Genomic DNA, 13140 nt, shown 5'->3' on the forward strand with positions numbered 1-13140 from the left:
GTTTCGGCTATTGCCTTCTTCAGGAGTCCGTCATTTGCAACAGGACAAAATAAATAACACTGAAAAACACGTAAAAAAAACCATGTGACAATTCATACTGTTATGTTATTATACAGGGTATACATAATTACCCTAAAACCCTAGGTCTAGGTCATATTAATAAAGAACTTAGTATCAAAATAGTATACATTGATAAACAAGAAGCAGCTGTATTTGCCCATGAATTGGCCGGTTTATACATTTAAATATAGTTTTATAACTGTCATTTTTTTTTTAAATTCATTTTCAAATACATTTCATTTTTAATAATTTTTTTTTGTTTTGATTATCTGTTCACAAAGAGTTTCTTTTATCATGATTCGAGTGGACACTCAGGTCAGAATCTTGCTTATGCTTTTTCTACGATTCACATTCCATAAAGACAAACATTATTTACAATCAAACAAAGAGCTATTTACATGTATAGATAAGTAAATAGAGAAAGTGGAAAGAAAATATAGCATAAGATGAGCAGATAAAAAGGTATGGCAGCAATATTTATTTATAAAGAAGATTGGAACAATCGTTTGATCTATTTATCTGAAACTTGTTCTTTTCATTTCAGCAGATGTTATCTATTTCAAAGACATAGTAAGGGAATCTCATTTAGGGTTTGCTCAGGAAGTTATAGAGCATATAGAATTGTAACTACAAGGAGGCTACTCACATAATGGTTGGCCGTCAAATCTTTGTATTTAAAAAGATATTCCGAAGCTTCCTCGTCTGAGAGCAGTACAGTGGAGATTATAGTCTGAAATAGATGACGGTTTAGGTATGAATGCTAGTTACCTAGGTATTGTTCTGCCTAACTCTTAACCTACTAGTGCTGGTATGTTGCATTAAATAGTTACCGGTTTGCTAACGGTCGCTGTGTATGGCTAGAAAGATGATTCCGACCTCGAGGGCAAACCGCAAACGTTGGCACTGAGGCTGGATGATTTCTGCTAGTCCTCTGTAGTAACTGCCAAAAAATGTGTAGACAAAGGGCCCCAGTAAATAGTCTGTATGATGGGCAAAGATATGTTAGCACAGGATAGCTCTAACATAAAAATATGTACCTATTTACCTCAGTATGATCCTTATAAAGTTTGGTTGCTTGCAGTATGTCGGTAAAACCCGCTACGTCGGGGAATTGTATGACTCTTCTCTATTTCTATAAAAAGAGATATGCATAATATTAATAATTAAAAATTCAACCTTAGTTGCAAGGGGTTACTTGTCCCTGCTCTATTAGAAAAGGTGAATCGATTAATAAATGTTTAGTACCTTTAAAAGTGTGGCAGGGTACGTCCTTAATAATCCACGTCTTGGAAACTGATAACGGCCGTATCAGGGGGTATAGCTCTAGAATTTAATAGAGGAGAGGAGGTGATTACGAGGAGGTAAAAATGGTTTAACGATAAAGGCCTCCCGTTTTGCCGAATCTTACCTCTTAGATCTATTTGCCGAGTCTGTAGCTGGGGGTCTGATGGACGAAAACCACTGTCCGCAACCGGGTAGAACTATGGAATGACTACGCCAAGAGATCTGCTTATATGCTCAGTGGCCGCCTTAATTGGACATAGGTGTGGAGCTCACTTAAGGAACTACACTATTCTTAAACTTGGGATGCAAAGTGATGTTCCTTTTCTTTTTTCCCCAGATTTAGTGCCCTCGTGCAGCTATTAAGTTTTTCCATTAACAAGCAGTTAATTCTTAACCCTTTTTAATGTTTTAGCGCTAGTTGCATATTTGCCCCATCATACAGTTTCTAATATATATTCTCTCCGTCCCCTCAGATTTTATTTATTGGCCAGGCACTAAAGGAAAATGCCGACCGTCAGGGCGCTTAACTCTGTTACTCCGCACTGTAAGTATAATTGTATGTACTGGCAGCACAGGATATTGGTACTTTTTGGCCGCCTACTCATATGTCACTATTTGTTCATATGGGTTATCCTTACTTCACCTTATTGTTCCAGGTGGGGGTAGAATGGTCTCTCCTCCCCCAGAGCCCACGAGCCCGACACTTCCATGTAACAGCCCTCTGTGTAGGGCCCCCCCATGGTAATTATTCGGAGCATTTTTGGCCCATAGCCTTTTCCATGTCATTAAATTTGTAGTTCTGACCAAGTTTCTTTTACCCTAGGTGGCCCTCCACACTCCACCCCCACTATTTTGAGTCCTGAGGAAGACCCAATTATAAGGTCTAAATGAACCTGCATTGAACAGGGGTCGAAACGTCGACATTTTCTCCAATCCCAATCCATAAAGCAACAGATTATTCATACTGTGTTTGATTGTATGGGCATGGCTAGCAATTGTTTAAACATCTTATGAGGCTTGTTTATAAGCATTTTGGACGTCAACTGAGCATTGTGTGACTACACCAACCCCTTTGAACCATTTACACTTCTTTATCCCTCACCAATCACATACATTTCCAAATACCCTCACCTTCTTTTCCGGGCACAATGTTTACTTATTAATGAAGTGCTTTCGCATATATGTGTTGAAATGAGGGTGTGATTAAACTAAATCTCTCAGCATTTGAGTATAAGTATTTCTTTATGTGAATAATTGTGCTAGTATTTTTTTTGTTTAATAGTATCTACTGGGACCATTTCTCCTTGTACTATTGAATACCCAGGTCCCAGTACCGTTGGGTTTACCCTTCATGTAACGTAGATGGTAAGGCATCTAATCACCATTCAAACTTAGTTGCCTATATGTGATTTACTGCAGCTTTATACCTATAGTAGGTTGTACTGAGACATCAGTATCAAAACCATCATGATATTTTTACAGAAGTCTTACAGACAGAGTCTGTTTAACTACCTGTTGGTATTGTAAGAATTCCTGTGTTTTTAGTGTATGATCATACTGAAAATGCACACCTGAGCTGGTCTCACTTTTAGCCTATTACACTCGGCACCCATGTAGCGCTTGGTCATTTAAAGTTCTTGCTTCATTAGCAGCTTCTAGTTAAGGTGTAAGTGTTATCACTTTTAATTTCCAAAATGGTGATTTGTTCTTTTATCACAAAGATTTGCACAGCAGTGAGTGTTTTCTCTAGTGGAACAAAATGCTCGCCTGTTGAAGAATATAAATGTGATTTATATGTAATTGGTATACTCTCTCTTTCATTATACAAACGATAAGTACATTATGATTAACTGGGAATGATCCTAATCACTCAATTGTGTGTATTATCTTTTTTTTCACAAATGTACAGTCTCAATCATTTCTCTCTGCAAGTCTCTGATTCTTCTTCCAAGTGTTCTCCGTGAACTTATGAGTACTCACTGGGTATGATGGTCTTATTCTTTCCTCATAATGTGGGAGATACATTCACTGAAGTTCAGGAATCCCATCAATGCTTGTCACTTCTCAAGAGTTTTACATTTTTTGTTAAGAACTAATATGGGACTACTTTCACTGACTGGGGATCACATATCCAAGGAAGATTACATTCTAAAGCATATTTAGATTTCTTGAAGCTCCCTTTGTATATTGCCTCAGTGAGTATTGAGACTATCCTCTCTATATGTTGCAAAAGTTCATTCAAATAATTGTTAGTAGTTTATATATATATATATATATATATATATATATATATATATATATATATATATATATATATATATGTTTGTCATCTGAAACTACACTGAAATAATCCTGCAGTAACTAAATTGTTCAATCTAAAAATTCTCTTATGGCAATCTTGCAAGGCTGGTTTCAGTTCTTCTGATTGTGTAGTCAAATAATACGATTCAGGGACCATACTGTGAGTGAGTAAAAAACATTTGCTATGTCTGTTATGTTTCTTGCATGTCAGTTGTATCATAAATACAATATTATGTACATTTCCTAACACAAGGAAAGCCCAAACCATCTCTTATTACACATCCCGTTTCCTATTTGCCTAAAATACCAATCTATTATTTAGGAATATCTTCACCTATATAATTATTTGGCCATATCACATAACTAATTGACAACATGTCATGCCATGTTCGTTTTCAATCATACTTTTCTTTGCAGCTGTGCAATAGAATATTTCTTCATGTCCCCCTCAGTGCCTAGCCCATGTGTCTGACCCCTCCAATATCTGGCATCTCTTTATACCATAGTGTCCAGTGATTACCTATGGATAGAGGAGGGAGGTACTCCAGCTCAGCACATGTGTTGCTACTTCTGTAAAGAATCAGTGGTCTCATGCAGAAGGGCATGGAAGGGAGAAATATAACAAATATCCTTCCTTCCAAGCTAATTCTGTATAAGGTTAGATAGCCTTGCGTTTATAAGTGGGAAACATCTATTACAACGCAGTCATTACATCGCACTGCTTTTTCAATGCAACTGTTACAATGCAACTGCCTTTACATCACATGCCATTACAACGCATGCCATTACGACGCATGTCACTAGAATGCATGCCATTATAACGCATACCATTACAACACATGCGATTACAACACATTATAAGGTAAGTAATGGAGATTTTTTCGTTTTTTTGGGTGGGTATGGGTTTTGGGGTAGATGGGAATAGTAATTTTTACCCCTACACTATCCAATACGTTCCCTACTGTTGCACTCACTGAAGTGGGAATAGTAATTTTTACCCCTACACTATCCAACACTTACACTACTGTCGCACTCCCTTGATTGGGAATACTACTTTTGACACCTACACTATCCAACACTTACCCTACTGCTGCCCTAAAAGTACTATGCGTTGTAATAGTGTGCATTGCAATGGTATGCATTGTAATGGAATGCATTGTTATGGTTGTTTTTTAAAATGCATATTAATGGCATGTGCTGTAAAATCATGCGATGTAATGGTATTTGCGATGTAAAAACCACATTGTAAAAGCATGCATTGTAATTGTTTGTGTTGTAATGTCATATATTCCTTTAAGTACTGCATGCAGCGGCAAGAGTTAGAAACTTCGTTCTCTGTTTTGTTAATGTGAATACTGTCAAAAATGGAGTTTTGAAATAAAAACATAGCAATTATGCACACATTTGTTAGCATTACCCTTTCAAACTGTTTTTAAGCCCTAATTCTGATACGAACATACCCTAATAATGTATTAGCGTGCCCATGTTGACATACAGTCAGGCCTGGCTTGTATGTAACGTATATATATTACCAGAAAAGCCTTGCCACACACAACAACCACAGGATAGAAATGTCTTAATACACATTGACATGTACCTTTAAGATATAAAGTTGATTTACACTAGGAAATATTTGCCTTTTTCAGTGGAGTCTGAAGTTCATTTGACCACTTGATTCGTGAGGAGATTAGGAATAAAGAAAGAAAGAAAGGAAAAAAAAAGAAAGGAAAAAAAAGAAAGGCATTGATAAACTATCTATGAATTATTTGCGGTACATACCTGACATTGTTTGAAAAGCATAGGAGGGCGGGGACCAAGGAGTGACCTAGGTGGTTATCTTTAAGCAATAAGCACCTCACATTCAAGGTGCCTATAGTACTAGTTACAAAGGATGAGGTGACGGCATAGATTGAAATTGAGCACTACAGCATAGTGGTTTGAGCCACTTAAAATGAAATGCTTATTCATTGAAACCAAATTCACAAAGCATATGTGCATCTGTGTTGATTTTATGAGCACAAGGGTTGCTTGATTTTTGGGACTCTTCAAACCTGAATCTACACTTGTTAAAAAGAAAGATTTCCTCAAACATGTGGGTGAATTTTCTCCCTGAGGACGGGCGTGTGCATTCCAAAGGTACATGTTTGTGAGTGTTTGCAAACTTTTTGAGAGCCGATTTCCACCCTTGTCCCCCACCTACTTCCTTTGAGTAGTTACTTCCTTCATGACCACCCACACCCTTGATAGTGCTCCTCCACCTACACTTCAAAAAAATGCTTTCACTCTACTTATATTTCTCATTATTTACTGATGCAGCTCCGTAAATAAAAGAAATTGCTCACATCGTTTTGTGTATACAATAGAAAGATGCCAATGCTGCCTATCTCGATTCGCTATCAACCCTGGTTGTCCCGCGCCGTGAGCCCGAGGACTCCAACATTTGCTTTGTTTCACAAGCTAGAGTGTATGGTCCTGACGAGAACTCAACACTAAGAAGAGTTCGAAACGCGTAGACCTTATGTTTTTCAATGCCATAAGAACATCAACTAATGAATGGAATTTTGTGGAAATACAAAATTAGGTTTCAATCACAATCTGTGGCTATATATATAAAAAAAGTGTGCTTTGTCTAAAAAAGTTTGTAAATAGCAATTGTAGGAGTGAAAGTGTGTATGAGAGTGCTTGACTGTGATTCACAAGTGATAGTGAGTGTGTTTGCCTGGAGGGGAATGTTTTATTGTACAGAATGTTTTGTATATAATGTATGTATAAAGTTTTTTTGAAATGCAAAATTTGATTTAAAAAAATGATCAAAAAAATCCAAATGAAGTAAAATGACATAAAACTCAGGATTGAATCAAGGAATTAAGGTCCCCTCACTTTATGTTGCAGTCAAAGGTTAGAGGAAAAATTGATAGCGAATCGAGTTAGGCAGCATTGGCATCTTTCTATTGTATACATAAGGCTGTGGCTTAGCCTTGCTGCTTGGGAGCCCATACCCAGTGGTGTTTATTAGCACATTGTTTCGTGGGCATGCACCTATGTGTGGTGGCACACCTACAACATTAGACTGCCGGTGTGTCATAATGCCTTTTTTATTTGTTTTCTTTGGTCATGCTGTATGGCATTGGGGATGCTGTACAGAATGGCTTAAAACCATTGGTAAAATGAACAGGACTCAAAGGAGAGACCTATTGGCTTTGCCAATACATGTTTAGACTTCCCGCTACCATGAGAAGGAGCAGAGGCTTCAAGCATCGTCAACGCTCATTAGAGCAGGTCTTGTTTTAAAAAGCAGTGGTATGAAGACAGGGCAGTATCAGTGGCAAATAAATGGAAATCAACTGGGGATGACTGTCAATAGCAGACAGAACTAATTACTATTGATATTATGTCAAATGACCAAAGCCATACAGTACGTCTAATGTTTCTTCTTGTAAAAATGTAACTTCTGAATAAAAAGAAAATGATTGGTTTGTATTTTAACTTCCAATAGTCTAATTGTTCTTTCATGCATATTAAGGCAACCATTGCGAAATATATGGAGAATTTCTTCCAAATTCAGAACAAAAATTGGTCCAGAGAAAATGAACCAGACATAGAAATATTGGATGACATCTATGTTTCAGAGCTGTATATTGACATTCAGGAGGTATGTTTGGAACAAGTATAATGTTTTTGTAAAGTTTATCTCTATTCATAAACAGGAATACAATTTATTTTTTCAATTTCAATTTAATCTTGTCAAATGCGATAACACAATCCATATGAATGATGCAGTTGTTTCAATTGATCAATGCATAGCCATGTATACAATAAGTGTGCTAAATAATAATATTAACCGATTGTTATTGTTGGCCCAAACTCCTCATTGTTGTGAAAAGTAGTCAACAAGTCCATAGCAGAAATTCTAAACTACATTCGTTTGAGGCTCCAGCAAGATCATATCAGTGCCTCTTCTCTTTCTAGTAATACCTTACCAAATACGAGCCGTATAAAAAGTCTATGAGACACATCTAAAGATCTACATAGAAGCAGAATGAGTTTCACTGCATTTGGTGCATATACATTGTTGGTGCCTTTTCTCTTGTCTTGCTCGGAAGGGAACAAAGAGCAGCTGGTCAAGTTACTTGTGCTTGCAAAGTTCTTTCCTTGTGGTCCTTTTTAGCCTTGTTTTGGCTTACACTGAGTCAATCAATCAAGTCAAGAGTAATGAAGCTGGTGGCCAGGCCCCGGTGAAGATGGCCGCCTAACTCTTGAGCTCCACGGAGCCAAGCCCTTACCCAGCAAAATCCGGACATAATCTGTGTGCCACCGCACTCCTCACCGTGCTGCAGCCCTGTGTTGAGAAGCGGTGCCGGCAGAGCTGACTCCGGTGGCTAGGCCTGTCCCCTACGCCGAGCTACAATCCTGCTGTCGGGACCTGGCAGCACTGGAGCGGCGCAGGCGGACCGGAACACTACAAGAGGCCCCTGCTTGAAGGCCTGGGCCGGAGGAGGCGACATGCACCCGGGCCTCTGTCGGGGCTCACACTCCCGGTTTGCGGGTGCAGCGATACTGGCGGAGGGGCGCTCACGTGTGGGCTCCTGAGGAGGACCGGAGACAGCCACCGGCACCTGACGCCCGCAGCGGGGACAGGTGAATGAACCGGCTCAGTCTGTGTGGAGAGGGTGGCCCGGAACGTGTGGGCCCAGACGACTGCCGATGCCAATGGCCCTCAGGCAAGGCTAGTGGCGGAGTGACAAGGCCAGGCACAAGAGGTGGCGCCCGGGGGCCTGGCGGAGGCCCAAAACAGCACAGGACCCATCGGGGCACATCCAGCCCCCTCAGGAGGACAGAGAGGTGCCACGGTTTGAAGGCAGGCACAGCGATGGCCGCATATAATGGCAGATACCGGCACTATAGGCAACTGTGGGCTGTTCTGCAGCACGAATTTGGAGGAATTTGTAGAGGCCAGAAACAGTGGTTGGGACGTTGTGGGAGCCAAACGCTCACAATAGGGAGTATTCCTGCCAATAGCCAACGTAACCATCACACGGCATGAGAGGTGGCGCGCTGGGCCTACCCTGAGTGAACTAACCACTGTGGCTCAGCAACGGGAGTCCTGTGTGGAAGGCGACTGTCTGGGGTCCGAACTGGCGGTGCAGGATCACGCTTAGCACCCAAGTGAACAGTATAACAGGCAGCCGTGCCGCAAACCATAGCTACTGGTGTGAGTGCGAGACACCTGGAGTGTGCCGCTTGTATAACAGGCGATACTAAGGGGCTCTCCCAGCCGGGCCTATACGCACCATAAAACAATTGCGGACTGCGGGAAAGCGTCGAAGCCATGAAGCCCAAAGTTACAGCACCCATGCAGTCTAACAAACTAGACAAATATGAAGTCCAGATCGGGACTACCCAGACGGAGGGCACGTCAGGAGATCCAACCGCCCCAAAAGAACCATCGCTGGCCTCCATCATGGTGGCCATACAGACGCTGGGCACTAACCTGGAGACAAAAACTGATAAGGTCTCCATCGAGGTTAATCTTCTCCGCGCCGACCTCAGTAAAACCTCAGAGAAGGCCAAGGCAAACGAAGCTGAGATCCGAGAGCTCCAGACATCAACGAAGACTCTGGAACAACTCGTCAATGATTTGTTGCACCAGCATCGTCAGGTGGCCCTGCGGCTCGAGGACCAGGAAGGAAGGGCCCGCAGGAGTAACATCCGCATGGTAGGCGTTCCAGAGGATTCAGAGGGGCCTAGCATAGAACTTTTTCTGGAAGATCTGATCCTAAATCACCTGAAGCCTAAACGCCTGTCCAAAATTCTCACTATAGAACATGCCCACCGTGCACCTGTCCAGAGGCCCAAGCCGTGGGCGCCGCCCTGGACAATAATAGCAAAAATCCTGAATTACTGGGATAGAGACCCCATCTTACAGGCAGCCAGGAAAGCAGGGGACTTGCAATACGAAAACACCACAATTCGGTTCTTCCCGGACTTCACTCTTCAGGTGCAGCGAGAGAGGCGTTCATTTGCAGGGGTGAAGGCAGCACTACGGGAAAGAGGTATTAAATATATGATGTTTTTCCCTGCAAAGCTCAAGGTCCTTGCCGGGGGCAAATATCTGTTCTTCACCACGCAGTTGGATGTGCAAGACTGGCTGGACAGGGAGTCTTCGCGACAGAGAAAGCTGGAGAGACAATCAGGCTGTGTCACCGGAATCAGCGGCTGGAAAGTCGGATGTGGATAGTCAGAGTCAACGCTCCTGGAGGTCGAGATCTGTCAGTCCTCGCTGGGGGACTCTTTGAGAGGCGGCTGAGCACTAGTGGTGATGGACCTGTTGACATGGACCTCTGCGAACTGTAACGTATTGTGGGGTCCAGGGCATGGGAGTGGGCCCCGTTCTTCTCCTTGGGGGATCCTGGCAGGGGGGAGCTATCCTATCCTGAAGGGACATGTGGCCTGCATCGGGAGGACAGGGATTATTGGTGGTGTTCCCCTCTTCACTGTGACTTTGTGGTACATGCTACCCCATGACGGGCTGAAACATTGACTAATTAAGATCAGCCTCCGACCTGAAATGTCCAAGATTTAATCCTTGATGACTATACGCCTGGGTGGTATGCTGTTCTGCAAATTGGAGTGGGCGTTAGTGGCGGTTGGAACTGGAGCCGGTGCATGCTCCTCTTAGGACAAGCTTTTCGGGAGGGGGAGGTTGGTTCCCCGTTCCAGGTTGGGTATCGGGCGAAAGGCGCTCTGCTATTTGGGGATGTGGGTAGTTCAAAGCCTACGGAACAAGGAAGCAGGGAGGGGGGTTTGTTGTTGTTGGGGAGAGACTCTGGTTTTGGGGGGTAGGGAGTAGGGGGGAAAGCAGCGGGATGAGGAGGGTAGGGGGTAGTTTGGTAAGGTCACACTGAGGTCAGGCACAGGTTCTGGAACAGAGAGTTGAGAATCACAGGAACTACTTGGCGCAAAACAGTTCATATGGCTACAAAGTGGGATAAAAGTCTTAAATTAATTAGCTGGAATGGCAATGGGTTGGGGGACAAACTTAAATGGAGTATTGTGCTACAGTTTATAAAGAGACACCTCCCTGATGCGGTTCTGCTGCAAGAGACCCACCTGAGGGGCAACATGTGTCAGGCACTAAACATATGGGGTTGCACGTTGACGGCACATGCCGGCTTTACGGCGGGGTACCGAGGCGTAGGAATCCTTCTGTGCCGCAACTTTCCTATGGTTGTTGACCGTACAGATGTAGATCCCCTGGGGCATTTTGTGGCTATCTCAGGGAAATGGGAAGGTCTCAGACTCAATTTGGTAACTGTATACATCCCGCTGGGCCTCCAGACGCAATCATACCGTGATCTGGGGGAGATGCTCTTGTCCCTTCCGGAGGGGCTACTCCTGGTGGGGGGAGACTTCAACGATGTTGTCTCCGGGCAAGTGGACAGGCATCCGGCTAGAGATATAGGGGTAGCACAAAGGTGGCTTCCCAATCTTATGGAGGCGTTCGGACTTCTTGACCTCTGGCGCCTCCGACACCTGACACAAAAACAATAAACTTTCTTATCGGGCTTACACCACACCTTCTCACGCCTGGACTATCTCCTAGCACCAATGCACCAAGACGTGACATTCCGTGAGGTCACCCACTTAGCGCAGGGTATATAGGATCACTCCCCTCTCTGGGCGCATATAACAATTGGCGATTGGAGGGTTGGATGTTTGGCTCCGGTTGCCGCATGGCACATAAGGGGCGAGGATGCCAAAAAGAAACTTTCTCAGTCGATAGATCACTATTTTGAAGAAAACGTGGGCACTGTCGATTCGGGGGTGGTCTTGTGGGAGGCCTTCAAGACAGTGATAAGGGCGGAGGCCCTCTCGGCGATTGTGGGATGCAGCAAGGAACGAGAGGCACAATTGTTGACTTTAGAAACTGACCTGCAGACACTTGAGGACACTACGCAGACTGCGGAGAACCCAGAAGCGATCCACCAACTCCAACTAAAGACCGTCGAATACAAGGACTTAGCTACCGATGCAGCTAAGACTTTGGCGAGAGACAGGGAGGGTAGACTATACGACCAAGGTGACAAGGCGGGCAAATTTATAGCGTGGTTAGATAAGAAACAGCAAGCTCAGAAGGTAGTGGCTGACCTTAGGGTGGGCGCCGGGACAGTCATCACGGAACCCCACGAAATTGTCAAGGAGTTTCCAGCACACTTTTAAGAGGTGTATACTAGGAGATCAGAGAGGACGGAAGAGGAATCGACGTCCTTCCTGGACGACATCACCCTTCCCACTCTCTCCGGGGAAGAAGAGGAGACTATGGAAGCACCCCTGGCCTTGGACGAGATAGTTAAGGTAATTTATGACCTGCGTCCCGGAAAGGCTCTTGGGCCCAATGGTCTGCCGGTGGAGCTTTACAAGCTGAAACCCGACAGCCTTGCTGCGCACCTGAAGCAAATGTTTGAAGACAGTAGGGAACAGGGTATACTGCCCAGGGACCAGCGCATAGCCACTACCGTTGCTATTCCAAAGGCAGGGAAACCCAGAGAGTCATGTGCATCTTATAGACCGATATCACTGCTCAATGTAGAGCTGAAGCTCCTCGCTAAGGTGCTGGCCAATAGGCTCAAGCCAGTCCTACACGCCCTAGTACATCCGGACCAATCAGGCTTTATGCCCCATCGTAACATGGCACTAAACCTGCGCCGTCTCCATGGGGTGTTGGGATGCTGCCACATGTTGCGTGAGGATGCAGTGGTTGTGTCCTTGGACCCAGCAATGGCGTTTGACACTCTTGAGTGGCCATTCATGATGGCCGTCCTCCGAAAACTGGGATTCGGCCCCAGCTTTATTAGCTGGATAGAACTCCTATACACGGAATCCCTATCCCAGGTTGTGGTCAACAATAAAATCTTAGAGGTTTTTGCACTCGAGAGAGGTACACGACAGGGGTGTCCCCTCTCACCTCTGCTCTTCGCTCGTTCATTAGAACCGCTGGCAGCCTGGATTAGGCAGACCCCCTCTTTGAAGGGGATACGGTGGACCGACGGATGGGAGGACAGGATCTCGCTATACGCAGACGATATCCTCCTGTACCTTACGGTGCCGCATGAGTCCCTTTAAAATGCATTGGATATCTATAGGAGTTTCGGAGACTACTCCGGCTACAGTATTAACTGGGGGAAATCCCTTCTCTATGTCCTACATGGTGCCCCCCCACAGATACCTGATGATTGCCTGATCCAAATAGCTAGCGAGGGCTTCACATACCTAGGGATCTTCATCTCTAAGGACAGGGCCCTGCGGTACAAGTGGAATCTATTGCCACCCCTACAGCGATTCCAAAGGGACGCCGCCACCTGGAGGAACCTCCCGTTGTCACTGTTAGGCCAAGTGGCGCTATTTAAAATGATGGCGCTGCCAAGGTTCTTGTACGCACTCCAAAATCACCCTGACCTAGTCCCTCAGAAGTATTTTGCCACTGTAGAGGCTACC

General features: G+C 44.0%; 1 protein-coding gene across 2 annotated transcripts in view; it reads left to right on the top strand.

Annotated features, from left to right (window-relative positions):
* The window catches only part of EXOC3L4 (exocyst complex component 3 like 4), a 424048-nt gene that overhangs the window by 189738 nt on the left and 221170 nt on the right, over positions 1-13140 (top strand). For both annotated transcript variants that reach the window (XM_086937846.1, XM_086937847.1), the window contains exon 5: positions 7169-7297. In XM_086937846.1, the coding sequence (XP_086793972.1) occupies positions 7169-7297 (129 nt within the window). The remainder of the gene's footprint in view (positions 1-7168; positions 7298-13140) is intronic.

The sequence above is a fragment of the Lissotriton vulgaris genome, chromosome 9 (genome assembly GCF_964263255.1).
Source record: "Lissotriton vulgaris chromosome 9, aLisVul1.2, whole genome shotgun sequence".
NCBI lineage: Eukaryota > Metazoa > Chordata > Amphibia > Caudata > Salamandridae > Lissotriton > Lissotriton vulgaris.